The sequence below is a fragment of the Carassius carassius genome, chromosome 17, assembly GCF_963082965.1.
Source record: "Carassius carassius chromosome 17, fCarCar2.1, whole genome shotgun sequence".
In the NCBI taxonomy this organism is placed as follows: domain Eukaryota; kingdom Metazoa; phylum Chordata; class Actinopteri; order Cypriniformes; family Cyprinidae; genus Carassius; species Carassius carassius.
The window spans coordinates 34,031,242-34,052,517 of NC_081771.1; the positions used below are offsets into that span (position 1 = coordinate 34,031,242).

Consider the following 21,276-nt stretch of genomic DNA (forward strand, 5'->3'; position numbering starts at 1 on the left):
TGTGTGTGTGTCTGTCTGTGTGTATCTGCATTTTTCCATCTCAAAAATATATCTAAATTACGGCCTATGCTCTCAATGTCAAATGCAGAAATGTTAATCCATGCATTTATGACCTCAAGGTTAGATTATTGTAATGCTTTATTGGGTGGTTGTTCTGCACGCTTCGTAAACAAACTACAGCTAGTCCAAAATGCAGCAGCAAGAGTTCTTACTAGAACCAGGAAGTATGACCATATTAGCCCGGTCTTGTCAACACTGCACTGGCTCCCTATCAAACATCGCATAGATTTTAAAATATTGCTTATTACTTATAAAGCCCTGAATGGTTTAGCACCTCAGTATTTGAATGAGCTCCTTTTACATTATAATCCTCTACGTCCGCTACGTTCTCAAAACTCAGGCAATTTGATAATACCTAGAATATCAAAATCAACTGCGGGCGGCAGATCCTTTTCCTATTTGGCTCCTAAACTCTGGAATAACCTACCTAACATTGTTCTGGAGGCAGACACACTCTTGCAGTTTAAATCTAGATTAAAGACCCATCTCTGTAACCTGGCATACACATAACATACTAATATGCTTTTAATATACAAATCCGTTAAAGTATTTTTAGGCTGCATTAATTAGGTAAACCGGAACCAGAAACACTTCCCATAACACCCTATGTACTTGACACATCATTAGAAGAATGGCATCTACGCTAATATTAGTCTGTTTCTCTCTTATTCCGAGGTCACCGTAGCCACCAGATCCAGTCTGTGTCCAGATCAGAGGGTCACTGCAGTCACCCGGATCCAGTACGTATCCAGACCAGATGCTGGATCAGCACCTAGAAAGGACCTCTACATCCCTGAAAGACAGCGGAGACCAGGACAACTAGAGCCCCAGATACAGATCCCCTGTAAAGACCTTGTCTCAGAGGAGCACCAGGACAAGACCACAGGAAACAGATGATTCTTCTGCACAATCTGACTTTGCTGCAGTCTGGAATTGAACTACTGGTTTCGTCTGGTCAGAGGAGAACTGGCCCCCAACTGAGCCTGGTTTCTCCCAAGGTTTTTTTCTCCATTCTGTCACCGATGGAGTTTCGGTTCCTGGCCGCTGTCGCCTCTGGCTTGCTTAGTTGGGGACACTTCATTTACAGCGATATCGTTGACTTGATTGCAAATAAATGCACAGACACTATTTAACTGAACAGAGATGACATAACTGAATCCAATGATGAACTGCCTTTAACTATCATTTTTGCATTATTGACAATGTTTTCCTAATGAATGCTGTTCAGTTGCTTTGACATAATGTATTTTGTTTAAAGCGCTATATAAATAAAGGTGACAAAGGTGACACCTGGCGAATAAAGCTAAGTCTGATTCTGAATTCTAAAAATGTTAGGGCTTTAGATATGGATTTGGATGCGTCTAGCTCAGGGATTCCTGTACATTGTTCGGTTCCGGCAACAGAGCCCCTGCAGGGCAACTGGGTGACAGTGAGGCAGCGTATTCGTGGGTCAAAACACCGCTCTTCTGTTCCGATCAAAATATTAAACAGGTTCTCCCCACTCAGTGATGCTCCCACTGAGAAACCTGATGAAAGTGCTCTAATTATTGGTGATTCTGTTGTAGACACCAGCCACCATAGTCAAATGTTTACCGGGAGCCAAAGCGCCTGACATCTTGGCAAATTTAAAAGTGCTGGCTAATGCTAAACGTAAATACAGTAAGATTGTTATTCATGCTGGTGCTAAGTCATAGTACTGAGACTGCTCTCCTTAGAGTTACGAATGACCCGCTCTTCTCATCTGATCGTGGTTTCATCTCTCTATTAGTGCTATTGGATCTTAGTGCTGCATTCAACACTATTGACCACAACATTCTTTTGCATAGACTAGGACACTTTGTTGGCATTAATTGAAGTGCATTAGCATGGTTTCAATCGTACTTATATTACCACCATCAATTCGTAGCAGTGAATGAAGAGGTATCCTATCGATCCCAAGCGCAGTATGGAGTACCTCAAGGCTCAGTACTAGGGCCGCTACTCTTCACGCTTTATATGTTACCCTTGGGAGATATCATCAGGAAACATGGTGTTAGCTTTCACTGTTATGCTGATGATAATCAGCTCTATATTTCTTTTGTGTCCCGGCGAAACATACCAATTTGAAAAACTAACGGAATGCATAGTCGATGTAAAAAGCTGGATGACGAGTAATTTCTTACTGCTAAATTCTGAAAAAATTGAGGTGTTAATTATAGGACCTAAAAACTCTGCATGTAATAACCTAGAACACTGTCTAAGACTTGATGGTTGCTCTGTCAATTCTTGGTCATCAGTTAGGAACCTAGGTGTGCTACTTGATCGCAATCTTTCCTTAGAAAGCCACGTTTCTAGCATTTGTAAAACTGCATTTTTCCATCTCAAAAAAAGATATCTAAATTATGGCCTATGCTCTCAATGTCAAATGCAGAAATGTTAATCCATGCTTTTATGACCTCAAGGTTAGATTATTGTAATGCTTTATTGGGTGGTTGTTCTGCACGCTTAGTAAACAAACTACAGCTAGTCCAAAATGCAGCAGCAAGAGTTCTTACTAGAACCAGGAAGTATGACCATATTAGCCCGGTCCTGTCAACACTGCACTGGCTCCCTATCAAACATCGTATAGATTTTAAAATATTGCTTATTACTTATAAAGCCCTGAATGGTTTAGCACCTCAGTATTTGAATGAGCTCTTGTTACATTATAATCCTCTACGTCCGCTACGTTCTCAAAACTCAGGCAATTTGATAATACCTAGAATATCAAAATCAACTGCGGGCGGCAGATCCTTTTCCTATTTGGCTCCTAAACTCTGGAATAACCTACCTAACATTGTTCGGGAGGCAGACACACTCTTGCAGTTTAAATCTAGATTAAAGACCCATCTCTTTAACCTGGTTTACGCATAACACACTAATTTGCTTCTAATATTCAAATCCGTTAAAGTATTTTTAGGCTGCATTAATTAGGTAAACCGGAACCGGAAACACTTCCCATAACACCCTATGTACTTGCTACATCATTAGAAGAATGGCATCTACGCTAATATTAGTCTGTTTCTCTCTTATTCCGAGGTCACCGTGGCCACCAGATCCAGTCTGTGTCCAGATCAGAGGGTCACTGCAGTCACCCGGATCCAGTACGTATCCAGACCAGATGCTGGATCAGCACCTAGAAAGGACCTCTACATCCCTGAAAGACAGCGGAGACCAGGACAACTAGAGCCCCAGATACAGATCCCCTGTAAAGACCTTGTCTCAGACGACCACCAGGACAAGACCACAGGAAACAGATGATTCTTCTGCACAATCTGACTTTGCTGCAGTCTGGAATTGAACTACTGGTTTCGTCTGGTCAGAGGAGAACTGGCCCCCCAACTGAGCCTGGTTTCTCCCAAGGTTTTTTTCTCCATTCTGTCACCGATGGAGTTTTGGTTCCTTGCCGCTGTCGCCTCTGGCTTGCTTAGTTGGGGTCACTTCATCTACAGCGATATCGTTGACTTGATTGTAAATGATTGCACAGACACTATTTAAACTGAACTGAGCTGGATGATGAGATAATTGAATTCAATGATGAACTGCTTTTTTGCATAATTGACATACTATTTTCCTATTTAACGCTGTTCAGTTGCTTTGTCAAAATCTAAATTGTTAAAAGCGCTATTAAAATAAAGGTGACATGTTAAACATTTAGGTTAAACAATCAGTCTAAAGTGGGAATCTAATCAAATGCGTTTATTTTTAGAATATTTCATAGACTGGGGATCAACACACTAAACTTCATCACCTTTAATTAATGAAGAACACTAAAGATGATGAGATTACTAGCCTGAACTGAGTTAGTCTCCATCATCAACCAACTTAAGGATCCACTCAATCACACAAAGCTGAATGTTGTTCTTCAGAAGATAGCTGTGTTCTCGAGAAGAAACAGAGGAACCAGTGCAACCGAGAACTCACCCTGCTTACATTTATTCTTCTTGAATATCATATTTCACTCTGAAATACAAGTGCACACACTTCAACTGCATCCAGGAGTAAAAGAGAGAGGCGTTTCATCTGTTTTTATGTCTCTGATGTCACATGTGTTTGTATGAATGTGAATGAATGTAGTCGCTGGAGTTTGTATCTTACGCAGATGTTAAGCTGAAGGTGCAGCAAAAATGTTTAATATGATCTGATTCTGAAACAAGTCACTTGACATACATGTGCCAACAACTGCAGAGAGGCAGGAAACAGTCTGACCGCAGTATCAATGAACCACAGCAGAGCCACGGCATATGAACGACCTTTTACACAACATACACCTTTTTCAAACATTTTCCTTTGTTCCTCTGTTATTTTCTACTGTTTCAATCATTGTTGCAGCAGCGATGTCTTAATGGACTGCCATTAAAATTAGCAATAAAACTGCAAAACTCCTGTTGAAGATTACACATATGACTGCTAGAGCATTTTCAATACAAACAATGATAAAAAAGCTGTTTGTCAGCTCTGTTGAACAAAGCCTCTGAATTCTGACATGATGCTTATTTCTCCTTCAATCCCTAACAGACATAATAACATCTTACTTCATCTAGAACAACCCTAATAAACTCCGGCAGAAAGTTACACATGGAAACTGATTTGAGCTCATACTTTCATTTGCTTTTATTCACACATTTTTCAAATTCAAAACACTTTTTAAAAGCCTCTTGTGCATTTCATATTTTAGGCTGTAAAGCTGTAAAGCTGCTTTGACACAGTGAGCATTAAGCACAATATAAAAAAAGGTTATGTCTTGACTCAAATAATGCTTCATGCAAACAATAAAGCAGAGAAGGACTTCGTTCTCATTTCAGAGAGACACAAAAGGATAAAGGTAACCTCAAAGGTCAACTGGGATGACCTGTCTGACCTCTGACCTCTTTATCAGATGTTAAAACAGCTTCTAACCATTAGAGACGAGTGCCAGACAAACTCACATTGAAAATTCATGATAAAAACTGAACTACATAAACAAACACGTGTTCTCTCATATGTTTCTCAGTGAACTGAAGAGCCAGTTTTACCGGATCAGAGCCGGATCAGATCTTCATCCACAGCGTGTGACGCAGCGATGCACAGTCACACAGCTCAGTGTGCAGGTGTGAGAGAAGCCTTGAGTAACAGTAACCCTGAGACCTGAGGCAGAAGACAAGTCAGAGCTTGCGTCTGATCCAACCACACATTCACACGCATTTCATCTGATTAAACCTGTATTCGGCTCATAGGAGCTGGAGCTGTACGAATTACACTGCTGGAGGTTTACAGATAATCTCAGCTAATGTTCATCAATGGATATTAATGAGACTCCTACAGGAAGAGCCTCAGCAGAATCATATTACGGCCCACTGAAACCAATAAACATATAAGTGTTAAAACCTCAACCACTGCAGGTCTGGAGGATAGAGAGAGAGAGAGGGGGGGGGGAGTGAGAGAGAGAGAGAGAGAGAGAGACAGAGAGAGAGAGAGAGAGACAGAGAGAGAGAGAGAGAGAGAGAGAGAGTGAGGGGGAGAGAGAGAGAGAGAGCGAGTGAGTGAGAGAGAGAGAGAGAGAGAGAGAGAGAGAGTGAGTGAGGGGGAGAGAGAGAGTGAGGGGGAGAGAGAGAGAGAGAGCGAGTGAGTGAGAGAGAGAGAGAGAGAGAGAGCGAGTGAGGGGGAGAGAGAGAGTGAGGGGGAGAGAGAGAGAGAGAGAGCGAGTGAGTGAGAGAGAGAGAGGGAGAGAGAGAGGGAGAGAGAGAGAGAGAGAGAGAGAGGGAGAGAGAGAGAGAGAGAGAGAGAGCGAGTGAGGGGGAGAGAGAGAGAGAGAGAGAGCAAGTGAGAGAGAGAGAGAGAGAGTTAAAGAAAGAGAGTGGTTTAGTCAGTTTTCTGTTATTGCTTGTCTCTGTTCATGTGCAGCTCTTCTGTAGTTTCATGTTGAGTCGTGTTTTTTTCTTCCACTTTAGTTTTCATGCCACAGCAGAAGCTTTACAGGCAAACAAAACTAGAAACGGTAAGAGATTTCTATCCCTTGTGAAACTCATGTTTTATTGTTATGAATAATAAGGAGCTCTGTAGGCTCAGATTCTACAATATAGAGAAGATAAATGTCTACTTGTGTGCGTTTGCTTTTGTAATTACTCATTCTAGTTTGTGTTGAATGTTTTTTAATTGTTTAATTAGACAGGGATGATACAGAATAACACTGCTGGATATTTCGAGCAGCTCTTTTGATGCCTCTAATTGTAATTCCAGAACATGTCTCTGCTTAAGATTTAACTAAGAACCAAAGACCAGTTCAGAACACAGTGAAACTATGAATACACTGAAAATGTAAAACACACAGTAAAACAGCCATAAACCCAAATTAGTAGTATTTGTCAGATTCTAGTCTCTTCCTGGTTGAAAAAAAAGTGCACTTCTATAATGTACTTAAAACCCCTTAACTGTCACCCGGGACGGGACGCCTACATTTACTTCACTATATTACAATCAAATTTAATCTAATCTTGACAAACTATATATCGTTGGAAAGCTCTAAGACTCCCATATATATATATTTTACCCATGTTTTTTATTAAAAATTATGTAGGAAAAGTAATAGATTAATTTAAGACAAGAGTGCACCCTCAAAAATCTACATCATAACACACTGTAAAAAATGTGGAGTAGGATTTACTTGAAAAAAGCTTGCTAAGTTTTTTCACTCAGAAAATTCTAGTAAATTTACAAACATTTGCTAAGTAAAAGCCTAAACATAATTATTAGTAGTTTGAATTAGACATTTTTAAGTTAAGTTTACTTGGAAATTCCCAATAAATTTTGTTGAGTCTTTGTTTGTAAATTTTACATTGTGTAGCCTAATGCTTATACTGAAAAAAAAAGTGTACAAATGTATTTTTCTTTTGCAAATTTAGCACTCATATATTTAAGTAAAACTTAACCATTGAATTTAATAAAATCTGCAAGTTCATGCAATTTACTTTAACAAGGTAATACTGGTAAATCGCCATGCTATTAAAGCATTTGGTTCACTTGCAAACATGCAAGTAAGCATGTAGACAGGCTGTTATCATTTTAAGATAATATGCTTCTCAATAAAACGAATAGCCAAATGAACACAGAGACCTCAATACTTGGTACACACAATGACGGTAACAAACAGTGAATAGTGTTTGAGTATCAATGGGTCATTTTGAATAGAAAATAAACTCCAGGTGTCACAAAACAGTATGTTACCAAAACAAACAACAACTGACAACTAAAATAAACAACTAACAACAAAAACAACCATAAAACAGTGTACATTTTTAATTATTCATGCCCCATTGCTTGATGGGAAATATGGGATCTTAACTTTGATATTTACTTAAAGAATACTTGTAAACATAACAAACGTTTCCAAGTAAAATATACTTATGAGTTTTAACTTTCATTTCTACCTAGGCAGTTCCATTTGAATTTACTTATGTATTTAAGTAAAATAAATAAAAATGAAACCTCAAGTAGCTTATTGAATTAAACATGATATTTTGAAGTAAAAAGACAAAATAGTATTTGTTTGTAAAATTTACTTAACTGATGCTATCTTTATTTACAAGTAAAAAAAACACTTTTTACAGTGCAGGAGTTTTGACCTTTGTTTAAAAAAAAATTCTTCGTTGCCTTTTTCTCTATCACATTTTAGAAATCATCAGAAATTATATCTCACTTGAAAACATAAAATCTCAAAATTAATCCTTTAAAACCCATTTTAAAATCAGACATTGCAATACCATGTAAACGGTACATCAATATCATGTTACAATATGTTTCAGTCTTGAATTATAAAAATTTAGGTTTGTATCATGCACATTCAAGTCTTAAATCTTATAAAATCTTAAAAAACGTGAGTTACAGCCAAATTGCTCTATTTGTTTTTTTAGCACTTGTAGTACACTTTAACCCATCTTTCATACAAGTGGTAATTTTTTTATTTTTTTATACAGAGAGTATTTTAAAAGCACATTTGACTTCATATCCTTTGTGTCCCAAAATAGCACAGTGGATTACACTTGGCTGATCTTAAGTTTATCTTAAGAAGTGATAAAGAATAATGAAGAACAAAATAAGTATGTGAAAATAGAGCACTTTATGTACATCATGGAAGTGCACTTCTGTCACCTGGGTTTATGGACTTTCTGAACTTTGTGAAAATGTGAATGAATCAAAGGTCAATAAGACTCCATTTAACAATAAACAATCATGACAACTCTCAGAAGATTTTGGTGGCGATGGATATGACAACGTTAATGTATTTGTTCGTGGCACAATAGATCTGCCACACTGCTGAACAGCTACTGCTGTTATTGCTTTAGCTGTAGATCATTGCTGCTGCTACAAGCAATCTTAGGAACATGCTACTGCCAATATGAGTATGTAAGACATACTGCTGCTGAACAAATAGCATATAAAATAACTGTAGCAGATCTATACAGGTGGAGCTGGGGATGGTGGAGGGTTTCAGAGGAACTCTTAAAGCGTTCTGCAGGAATCTCAAGTGAATGCTAGCCAGCCATATATATATATATATATATATATATAATTCATATGAATATATAAAGGCAGTAAGCTCATTGGCTGCATATGCAGCATGGACCAATTAGCTTGTGCCAAGTCATCTAACTCTCTGAATATCATCAGTTATGTTAACAACCCATCAGCCTGCAACATCAGTTTGCTGAACTATATATATCATGACTGAACTATATATTTATTAGTTTATATGAAGTAACAATGCAAATACTTAGTTAATGCTAATTGCAACATTTACTAATACATAATCAGTTTTTCTATTGAGCTAAAGAAGGATTAATAAATATTCTAATAAATGCATTGCTCCTTGTTAGTTAGGGTTAATCCATTAACTAAAGTCATTTACATCATTTCACAAATGTAAATGTAAAGATTTTTTTCATCACTCACATGTGTCTGAACTGAAAAAGTATAAAAGATTAAAGATTTCTGCTCATACAATGAATCAGAAGGGTTCAAATGAATTTCACTGAACATGATCAAATTAAAGAGCAGCTGTTGAATGAATCTGTTGTTACTCAGATGACTTAAATGGATCATTCACCCTAAAATTAAGATTTGCTGGTAATTTACTCACTGTCAGGCCATCCAAGATGAAGAAGATTTTGATTCTAGTTTTTTTTCTTGAACAGTAAAGAAGATATTTAGCTGAGACTGCAATTCTTGGTGATCCATAAAATGCAGACCTTGAGAGTTAGAATTAATTCACACAGAATGTCTTATCCTCGAGGTCTTATGAAGTGAAACTATAAACCTGTGCAACAAACTGAACATTAATTACAGTATTATTACCTGTAACCCATATGTTCAGTTTCTTGCACAAACTGATTGTTTCACTTCATAATACCTCAATTTATTGCCAATGCCACGGGATTCATTCTGTGTGAATTAAAGCTCTCAGAATGTCTGCAGCCACTGACCTGCAATTCCTCTCCATAACAACTCCTTCTTATCGAGATTTTTGTAGTCGGCACAGCACGGCACGGCACATCAAAAAAAAAAAAAAAAAAAAACGAGCCAGAAGAGTTTTTTTTTATTATTACACTTTGACGCCTGTCATTATGCACGTCTGTGTGCTCACTCACATTGGCGCCCTTTGTTTATTCACGAGGCGTTAAACATTGGCGATAATCGTCCCGGTGTGCACAAGCCTTAAGAGTGAGTAAATAGCAAATTTAAATTTTCGGGTGACTATTCCTTTAAAATAAAGTGGAATTATATCACACTGGTTGCTAGTCTGAGTGGCTATCAGATGTGCACACAGAAGAAAGTGAAAGTGTGCCGTCAGGTTTTTAGTTGGTTTTGTGAACTGATGATGCTCTTGTGTTTTCAGGACTGAAGCAATGGACCCAAACCAAGCAGTTCTTCCATCCAGTGTACACTCAACAATCTGCCTTCACAAGACAACTCCTGCTCAGTTTCCTGATGCGCTGGTTCTCTGTTACGATGAGCTGAACTCCACAGCGTCTCATTACTGAGAACAAAAAGAAGTTTGCTGGGGAACCATGGAGTTTGGTGCTGTGACCTCCTGCACAGGGACGACCAACACATCCCCATTAACTCTCCCGGACTGTCACTGGAACAAAGTCCTCCAGCGGCACTATAACTACACCGGAAAACTGGTTGACAGAGTTGGACTGAAACCAGAATCCATCGCCGGTCTGTTCATCTGCTTCCTCATCATCGTGGAGAACTTGATCGTCCTCATGGCCATCTGGAAGAACAAGAAGCTTCACATGCCCATGTACTACCTGCTGGGGAACCTGACGCTGTCGGACCTGCTGGCCGGATTCACCTACATGCTGAACATCATGCTGTCGGGTCAGAACACACTGAAGCTGACGCCGCTGCAGTGGTTTGTGAGGGAGGGTGGTGTCTTCATCACGCTCTCGGCGTCCATCGTCAGTCTGCTGGCCATCGCCATCGAGCGCTACTTCACCATGCGCAACACCAAGCCCTACCCACGCGCCAAACGCAACCGCATGTTCGCTCTGATCGCCGCCAGCTGGGCTCTGTCGCTGTTGCTAGGTGCTCTGCCTATTATGGGCTGGAACTGTCTGCATAATCTAGAGTGGTGCTCCACCGTCCTGCCGCTCTACGCCAAGAGCTACATCTTCTTCTGCGTGTTTGTGTTCCTGTCCATCCTGCTGGCCATCGTCCTTCTGTACGGACGCATCTTTCACTTCGTCAAGTCCAACACGCAGAACCCGACCTGCGTTCAGCGCAAACCCTACGGCCATCGCTCGCTGAAGTACATGGCGCTGCTGAAGACCGTCACCATCGTGGTGGGAGTGTTCATCCTGTGCTGGATGCCGCTGTTCGTGCTCCTGCTGATGGACTTCATGTGTCCCGTGAAGGAGTGTCCTGTTCTCTTCAAGGCTGATTACTTCCTCGGCATGGCCATGTTTAATTCTCTCATTAACCCCATCATTTACACGCTGACGAGCAGAGACATACGGAGGGCTATTCTGAAGCTGCTCTGCCGCAGATGCTTGATGACCAAAGACGGCCACGTGAGGAACATTGGCATCCGCATCAGCTTCACCAAGACAGACGTGAACCGCCAGGGTCTGGAGACGACCATCTCATCCGGGAACGGCATCACCTTACCTGTCAAATCCATCTACCCCAAACTCAAGCTGTCCGTCATCGCGTAAGTGCTTGATCCTGAGCTCATGTGTGTCCCTGCAGCACAGAAGCAGTCATTAGTAGCACAGACGTATATTTGTAGAAATAGACAACAATACATTGTATGAGTCAAAATTATACATTTTTCTTTTATGCCAAAAATCATTAGGATATTAAGTAAAGATCATGTTCATGAAGATAGTATTTTGCTAATTTCATACTATAAATATATAAAACCTTAATCTTTTGATTAGTAATATGCATTGCTAAGAACTTCATTTGGACAATGTTAAAGATGATTTTCTCAATATTTAGATTTTTTTTGCTCCCTCAGATTCCAGATTTTCAAATAATTGTGTCTCAGACAAATACTGTCCTCCTAACAAACCACACATCAATGGAAATATTATTTATTCAACTTTCAGATCATCTATACATCTCAATTTCACAAAAATGGACCGTCATGACAGGTTTTGTCCTGCAGGGCTACATTTCAGAGCTTGAACTGAATCATGACGAATCAAATCTAATTAAAGGCTCATTCCAGTCACACAGCCCAAAAGAGAAACTGTTTCAAACACGACACTCCCTTTAAAGAAAAATCCAACTATATGGACCTCGTATCGAGTTGTCATGGGAAGAAAGAGGTATTGCGTTGGTGTTTTTCAACATTTCAACATTTGGGCCTTTATATGTGAGATACATCTGCACAAATACTCAGAAAGACAAGGACTCAGAATCAGTTCATCGGCCAGTATCAGCTTGAGATCTGAATGCATGCAAAGACTTCAAACAAACATGCACTGAACAGCTGACAGGCCTTAAATAGCGACCTTGAGCTTTTGAAAAAGCGCTTTATAAATTATGTTTATTATTATTATTAATAAATATGACAGTGCATGTCTGTAATTTCTGCTACTGATGAATACACAGATCCTCCACAGATAAATATTCCGCTCTCTTGCTCTTATCGAGTATTAAACTGTAAGCATCTCTTTACACAAAAGCATATTTAAGGTTTGTTTGCACGGTTGTCTTTGTACAGTGTAAATGCTTGACATACTGTTTTTACAAGCTTTTGTAAAGCCTGATTGATACTAAATTATGTTCTTTATAATTTGATATTAAATGTTTTTGAATATAACTGAGATACAGTGTCTCTGTACATGTGTTTCACTCACAATCATAAGATCCTGAAGTATGAGTCACATGACTGAGGGAAGATACTGAAACGTCAAAAGATTTGGTGAGGTTTACAGAAACACCATTAGTTCAATTTAACGATAATAAAATAGAAAACAAAGGTGTGTGTGTGTGTGTGTGTGTGTGTGTGTGTGTAGGGGAGAGGTTCTTTACTGGCAATGATGGCTCCATGAAGATATTTTAACATCTATTGAAACTTTACATTCCGTAAAATATTTTGTATAGAGAAAAATATAGGGTATATTTTTCACATTTTTATCATTCTCACTAATTCAAGTTTTTATATGTATGAATCTCTGAAGGAAATTGACTGTCTTCAGAAAAGTTTCAATGTCATTTTCATTTTATCTGATAAAGTAGTGTTTATGAGCGTCTATATTTCTGACGTTACAAAAGTGCTTCCTGTTGGCAGAGATTTTTTTTACATTTTTCAGTAATCCCATCTGTGCTTTTTGTTCAGACCAGTGTGAAAATCCACTCACATATCCCCATTTTAATTTAATTTAATAATTTATACTTAGAAAAAATAGTTTAAATGATGATGTTTATCAGTTTATAAATTATTTAGTTTTTGAGAAACCTGTATCTCGACTGTAAATAAATTGCTATTTCATGGTCTACAATAGGAAGAAAACTCCTATATTTTGTTTGGGGGCCCCAATTCACTAAACACGGTCCTGAACTTAATGTGTTTAAATAATGTGTTGTAACTTGTACATGACCAATGTAGAAACACTAAACACAACTACGGGGCATTACTGTGCAGAAGCAAGCATCACAAAGAACCTGAAGGTGGATCGGGGTGAATTCCTATATTTTGTCTGGGGCCCCCAAGTCACTAAACACGGCCCTGAACGTAATGTGTTCAGTCTGTAGCTGAAAGCGGCACACATATGTTTGGTAGTGATTTCCGTGTGTCAGATCTGTGGGAGTTTGCAGAGGGGCTGCTCTACTTGCACACTAACTTGGAAACACAGTTCAGCTCAATTTTCCCCTGTTTACCGTAAACACACACACATACACACACCACACGCTTCAGAGAACCGTACACACCAAACCACACGCCGCTCACGAAGCCACAGCCATGAGACAGACATGTGTCTCACACATACACACACACACAGTTCTGCCATCATTTGCCAGAATTGAAGCTTCGGGTGATTATTTATAGAATTGAAACTATGATCATCAGGGCGATTGGTTAAATAGGGTTTGACTGTGATGAAACCTGACAAGAGGGCAGAAGAAGAATAAATAATTACATTTCATGTCTAGTTTTTATTTAAGGCTTCATTCATACTGATCACAATGGGCTCATAAATGTCTTTTTCACTGGAGTAATAATAGAACGACTGATAAAAAATGATTAATAGGTATATATATATATATATATATATATATATATATATATATATATATATATATATCAATGTCTGAGATGTGTTGGAGTTAGCAACTGCTGAAAAAACTTTTCATTTACAAAGAACCGGTGGATCCAAAGGAACATGAATGGGTTCTCGGCTGGCCGGAGAAGACCACCTCTGGCTGAACACATTATCTTAACATCTTATTGCCCTCTAACGACACCTAGTGCTCACACTCTGAACTGCATCTCACACACACACACACACACACACACACAGTCCTGAATCTGACCTCATAATGATGATGATGGTTCAAAATCAGACTGAATATAATTAATTTGTTGGCCTTATTCAGGAGCTGAAAGAATCAGAAGACTGATAGACAGATAGATGGATGGATGGATGGATAGATAGATCATAGTTTGGTAGATGAATTAAATTATGAATTAAGTTCACTGCTATTTGCAATTGTTCAATAATAAATAGCGCTGCGCAGACCGACCCTGTGATTGTTGATCAGTTAGGTGATCTAGAAAAATGGAAAAGGTAGTAATTATCCAGAACTTTATCCATTATCCATTGTAATCCTGTAAACCGAAAACATAAAATACAATGTGTAATTTAAAATGCAGGTTAAAAAAAAAAAAAAACCTGTAAACATTTTTACAAAATCCTTCATATAGTAGACTATGTTTTACAGACGTTTTGTCGGTTACATATGTTTTATATTTTATGAACAAATCGAAATTAACATTTATAAAATCTGCAGAGATTTGATGCAGGAGCTAGTGTAGGCCCTACCCTATAAGCGATGTAAGCGGCTGCATAGGGCCCTGTGGCCTCCTGGGGCCCCGTGTCAGGAGTTCAGACAGCAATCACGGGAGTAAGGCAAGATGAAGCTGTACTTCCATAGGAATTAATAAAAAATTCTCGTGGAAACGCACTGTAAGTGTCTGACAAATGTGCCTCTGGTCCCGATCATGGACACGAAACTAAAAAGGATAAATTTAAATTCCAGCGGTTTGAGAGCGGCAGCTGCTTCCTGATGCATGCAAATTATGCTGCATACAATATCTAGGCTGTAATTAGTATGCACACTATAATAGGATGTGCAGTCATAACATTCTCTGAGCTCTGTATCATGCTGGAAGAAAATTTTGGTTTCTGTTTGCGCTTTGATTTGAGTATTGAGAGAGTAGCCTACTTTGATTATAGTTACACTTAATAAGACTAAGAAATAACTTAAGATCAATTTCTGAAATAAAGTTCAGATAGTAGGTCAAACATTAAAACTCATAGCCTGCGAGTACTAGTCTAGGTCTGAAGCAATTAGCTTCAGACGTGAATGCATTAGCATCGTTTAAATCGTACTTATATGGTTTAAATCGTACTTATATGGCCACCATCAATTTGTAGCAGTGAATGAAGAGGTATCATATCGATCACAAGTGCAGTATGGAGTACCTCAAGGCTTAGTACTAGGGCCGCTACTCTTCACGCTTTATATGTTACCCTTGGGAGATATCATCAGGAAACATGGTGTTAGCTTTCACTGTTATGCTGATGATACTCAGCTCTATATTTCTTAGCGGACCGGTGAAACACACCAATTTGAAAAACTAATGGAATGCATAGTCGATATAAAAAACTGGATGACGAGTAATTTCTTACTGCTAAATTCTGAAAAAACAGAGGTGTTAATTATAGGACCTAAAAACTCTGCATGTAATAACCTAGAACACTGTCTAAGACTTGATGGTTGCTCTGTCAATTCTTTGTCATCAGTTAGGAACCTAGGTGTGCTATTTGATCGCAATCTTTCCTTAGAAAGCCACGTTTCTAGCATTTGTAAAACTGCATTTTTCCATCTAAAAAATATATCTAAATTACGACCTATGCTCTCAATGTCAAATGCAGAAATGTTAATCCATGCTTTTATGACCTCAAGGTTAGATTATTGTAATGCTTTATTGGGTGGTTGTTCTGCACGCTTAGTAAACAAACTACAGCTAGTCCAAAATGCAGCAGCAAGAGTTCTTACTAGAACCAGGAAGTATGACCATATTAGCCCGGTCCTGTCAACACTGCACTGGCTCCCTATCAAACATTGTATAGATTTTAAAATATTGCTTATTACTTATAAAGCCCTGAATGGTTTAGCACCTCAGTATTTGAATGAGCTCCTGTTACATTATAATCCTCTACGTCCGCTACGTTCTCAAAACTCAGGCAATTTGATAATACCTAGAATATCAAAATCAACTGCGGGCGGCAGATCCTTTTCCTATTTGGCGCCTAAACTCTGGAATAACCTACCTAACATTGTTCGGGAGGCAGACACACTCTTGCAGTTTAAATCTAGATTAAAGACCCATCTCTTTAACCTGGCATACACATAACATACTAATATGCTTTTAATATCCAAATCCGTTAAAGGATTTTTAGGCTGCATTAATTAGGTAAACCGGAACCGGGAACACTTCCCATAACACCAGATGTACTTGCTACATCATTAGAAGAATGGCATCTACGCTAATATTAGTCTGTTTCTCTCTTGTTCCGAGGTCACCGTAGCCACCAGATCCAGTCTGTGTCCAGATCAGAGGGTCACTGCAGTCACCTGGATCCAGTACGTATCCAGACCAGATGCTGGATCAGCACCTAGAAAGGACCTCTACATCCCTGAAAGACAGCGGAGACCAGGACAACTAGAGCCCCAGATACAGATCCCCTGTAAAGACCTTGTCTCAGAGGAGCACCAGGACAAGACCACAGGAAACAGATGATTCTTCTGCACAATCTGACTTTGCTGCAGCCTGGAATTGAACTACTGGTTTCGTCTGGTCAGAGGAGAACTGGTCCCCCAACTGAGCCTGGTTTCTCCCAAGGTTTTTTTTCTCCATTCTGTCACCGATGGAGTTTTGGTTCCTTGCCGCTGTCGCCTCTGGCTTGCTTAGTTGGGGACACTTCATTTACAGCGATATCGTTGACTTGATTGCAAATAAATGCACAGACACTATTTAACTGAACAGAGACAATCATCCCTCAACAGCTCATTTACAAACTGGTCCAGCCCCAGCTCAACACTTCGCTTTGCAACTGGCTGTTGGACTTTCTGACTGGAAGACCTCAGGCAGCACGGGTCGGCAGCAACACATCCAGCACCATCACACTGAACACTGGGGCCCCCCAAGGATGTGTGCTGAGCCCCCTCCTCTTCACTCTGCTGACCCATGACTGCACAACGTCACACAACTCCAACCTCTTCATTAAGTTTGCGGATGACACGACTGTGGTGGGTCTCATTAGCAACAAAGATGAGACAAACTACAGGAGCGAGGTGAGCCGCCTGGCCAAGTGGTGCAGTGACAACAATCTCTCTCTGAACGTGGAGAAGATGAAGGAGATTGTTGTTGACTTCAGGAGAGTGCATACTCAGCAGGTTCCTCTGACCATCAACGGTGCGACTGTGGAGAGAGTGAGCAGCACCAAGTTCCTGGGTGTGCACATCACAGAGGACCTCTCCTGGACTGAAAACACAGCAGCACTGGCATAGTGAGACCAGCTGAGAAGATCATTGGTGTCTCTCTCCCCTCCCTCCAGCACATTTACGGAACCTGTCTCACTCGCAAAGCCCTCTGCATCACAGGTGATCCCACTCACCCGTCACACAGCTTCTTCAGCCTGCTGCCATCAGGGAGGAGACTCTGGAGTCTCCAGGCCAGGACCAGCAGACTGAAGGACAGCTTCATCCACCAGGCTGTCAGGAAGCTGAACTCCCTCCCGAACCTGCCCCCCCCTCCCCTCTTCTGCCCCAGGCACCACTGAACTATGAACCCCCCCCCACCACCACCACTAATATACGATGACATGCACCAGTCACTTTGTGCAGCATTGGTCTGCCTCATTCAGCATGGAACTGACGTCATTCTACTACCTCATCAGTCAGTTAAATAAAATAACTGCTCTTGGGCCCTTTGTCACTTTAATCAGACTTAATAAGCTTTTTTTGCACTAAAACTCTTTTTGCACTGTTGTTCACTTCATTGATTTGCACTCTATCTGCCATTTGCCTTGCGCTGCTTTATTTAACTTTATATTTAATTTTATTATATGTCTGTTTTTTGGGGGGTTTTTTTACATTCCCTTATTGTATAGTTGTATCTACATTTTATATTTGATCTAGATTCTTAGGCTCTACTGTCAATGTTATCTGTATGCACCGGGGGTCTGAGAGTAACGCAATTTCGATTCTCTGTATGTATGTACTGGACATGTGGAGGAATTGACAATAAAGCAGACTTGACTTGAGATGACATCACTGAATTCAATGATGAACTGCCTTTAACTGTAATGTTGCATTATTGACACACTGTTTTCCTAATGAATGTTGTTCAGTTGCTTTGTTGCAATGTATTTTGTTAAAAGCGCTATATAAATAAAGGTGACTTGACTTGACTTATAAGTGTAACAGCAGCAGTTACATGGCATTTGGCTGCCTTTGCAGGCATTTGTAATAACATGTATATAAATTGTTTATTTTGTATTTGCCTATATTATGTATTTTAACTGTGTGATTATTAACCAATCATTATTGCCTCATTGTTTTTTATATAATGCATTTTAAGTCATTTTAAAGGGTATTGATGACTTAGGTCTGTTTTTATAGCAACAACAACAACAACAACAACAACAAAATGACAGTATATTAATACTTCTTTGTAAATTATTATTTGAAGTAACATTATTTGAAGTATTGTTTGCAGTTACCATGAATACAAGAACGGTGATTTGTGGTGTTATTGTTAAAACCATGGGTAATTTTCGTAAGGGAACCTGAATAAAAATAAATAAATAAAAAAAAAACTTTCACAGGATTGTGCCTGAAAGTGACAAACGGGCATAGTTTTTACCTTAATTATTTATAATTTATTTTAATATATATTAAGAATGTATAAGGTGTGCAATGTAGCTGACACCTAAATGAACACATTACAATTGTTTTATGACTGCAAGTCATTCTCCTCAAATGCTACTGGCGTTAGAAAAGTGTATACCAATATCGCATGTAACTTTAGAGAAGGTCCCTAAATTTGAGAATCTCGAACGTCCAACGTCAAGCCAACTTTATGTCGGTGTTTTTTTTTTTTTTTTTTGTTTTTTTTTACTTTCTTTAGTTTTCTTTTCTCTGCACCGAAATGCTGATGTTCTTTACCTGGGCATAGTTGTCCATCCATCAATTATTAACATTCAGCCGCAAATATGATGGGAGAATGGAGCATTTTTTTTTTTTGGACCAACTGGGGTGGTGCCCCCATGTGATCTGTTTTCCGCGGCCCTGACTTCCTGTAGTATGCTTTTCGATGATCCAATCAGAATGCATTGCCCCTAGCGTAGAACAGAACAGACTGGGCATATGCCTGTAACTCCAGGTTCACACACTGTCTGTGATGCGCCTTTTTTCCGAGTCCATGCTAACAGATCAGAGCGTTCACACTGCACACGGTAAAAGGCTAGAAATTAAATCGTGCGAAAATAATTAATATCTAACACATGAGCATAGAGAGAATTATGAGTGCACAGGACGCAGTTTAAGTGAGAGGAGACACGTTTTAAGTGCGCATACTGTCTCCGCGCAGAGCAGCCTGTTTCTGAGCAAGCACGTCTGGTTTTGTGACAGAGCAAAGGAAATCTCTGTGCGAACAGAGAGATTCGTACCTGTGCATTATTTTAATGTGCTTTCGCGTTATATGTATGCGCTCTCGCTGCTGACCGCATATACACATAGGCTACTGAATACACACTGCAAACACCTGAGACACCGCTACAATTAATGAGCTCTATCAGAGACAGTTTGGCTCTATGAACAATGCATGGCAAAAAAAAAAAAAAAAAAGTCCCTGTACACAGGATTTTTTTTCTCCATAAGTCTATACATTTTGTTACATCTTTACTATAGTGATAATTTTTACTTATGTCTGTTCTAGAGACGTTACAACTTTTTGATAAAGCTCTCATTGGTTTTCTTTTGGAAATATGTTTCAAATTAATCCTGAATGCATTCATGACTGTAAAATGTCACACTGTGTGTCACAATCGCAAAATTGATCAAAGAAATGCGATAGTTTTTTTTTTTTTTTTCCCCATATCGCACAGCCCTAGTTCATTCAATAAATACAGTTAACAATCTAGCTTCTGAGTACTAAGTTATTAACCCAACAATAGCGGGGTCAGTTAATGTTTTTGCAATGTGCCACGGAAACATATGTGTGCTTGTGTGGGCCGCGAGCTGAAAAAGGTTGGGAACCACTGGCCTAGACTGTTCCAGGCAAACAAGACAAGAATTTGGTGAGTACACCCTTGACATGTAACAATAATCCGACAAACACCAGATAAAGGGTGAACACTAGGACACGCGAGCGCTGATTGCAATGATAAACAGGTGCATGAAGAGAGAGAGGTCAGGAGAACAGAGGAAGAGAAACTGGAGTAGAAGGGAGTGGCTACATTTGTAATGAAGGAATAGAGAACAGTTAAAATATGGAATAAAGACCATTAGTTATAATCCATGTGAGAGATTAAGTAGAGACATTCTAGAGGAAATAAGGGCAGTGGATAATCATAGTCTGATGGTGTGGAGATTTGAATGGGCAGAGTGCATTACGGGGAAGTGAAATAAATCATTTTAAAGGTAAAATCATACAAGATGTGTTAGATGGAAGTGATTTGGTTTGTGTAAAATGATGGAAGGGCAACAAGAATGGATTTATCAAAAGGGAAACTCAGATTTAGTCACTGGAAACCTGGCAAAAGAGTTGTGTGTGGGACGCATTGAAAAATTAAATAGGAAGTGATCATTGTCCAATAATCTGCAAAATAGGAGTTGATTTGGATGTGAATGTAGATTATTATGCCTAGATGGAAATTCAAATCAGCTGACCGGGAGCGATTTAAGGAACGTAGTGATATTTTGTTGATCTGTAGAGGAGATTGAAGAACTACATAATAAAATAAGTAATAGTCTGTGTGAGGCAGCTGAGGAAGCGATCGGTCAAGGTAAGATAAGAAGCAGCAAAAAGTCAACCCAACACTGGGAATGAATAATATTCCAGTTATTATGTGTACGGTCTACTGTCCATGTCCAGAAAGGTAAGAAAAACATCATCAAAGTAGTCCATGTGACATCAGAGGGTCAGTTAGAATTTGCTGAAGCATCGAAAATACATTTTGGTCCAAAAATAGCAAAAACGACGACTTTATTCAGCATTGTCTTCTCTTCCGTGTCTGTTGTGAGAGAGTTCAAAACAAAGCAGTTTGTGATATCCGGTTCACGAACGAATCACTCTATGTAATCGGATCTTTTTGAACCAGTTCACCAAATCAAACTGAATCGTTTTAAACGGTTCGCGTCTCCAATACGCATTAATCCACAAATGACTTAAGCTGTTAACTTGTTTAATGTGGC

At 39.3% G+C, this 21,276-nt stretch overlaps 1 protein-coding gene and 1 long non-coding RNA gene across 3 annotated transcripts in view; both read left to right on the forward strand.

Annotated features, from left to right (window-relative positions):
- The window catches only part of LOC132160659 (uncharacterized), a 224,600-nt gene that overhangs the window by 10,951 nt on the left and 192,373 nt on the right, over positions 1–21,276 (forward strand). The gene's annotated exons all lie outside the window — the stretch shown is intronic.
- Positions 5,877–12,366, forward strand: LOC132090994 (sphingosine 1-phosphate receptor 1-like). 2 transcript variants are annotated; one of them, XR_009422114.1, is made up of 3 exons: positions 5,877–6,055; positions 9,950–12,145; positions 12,189–12,366. XR_009422114.1 is itself a non-coding variant. In XM_059497786.1 (2 exons), exon 2 carries the CDS (start codon positions 10,122–10,124, stop codon positions 11,271–11,273), a length of 1,152 nt encoding a protein of 383 aa, XP_059353769.1. In that variant the 5' UTR covers positions 5,877–6,055; positions 9,950–10,121; the 3' UTR covers positions 11,274–12,366. The 2 variants fall into 2 exon arrangements, 1 of the variants encoding a protein (XP_059353769.1); XM_059497786.1 differs by having other exon boundaries at positions 9,950–12,366.

Excerpts from the sequence above, each read along its gene's own strand:
- LOC132090994 (XM_059497786.1), top strand. The coding sequence starts at position 10,122 with ATGGAGTTTGGTGCTGTGACCTCCTGCACAGGGACGACCAACACATCC.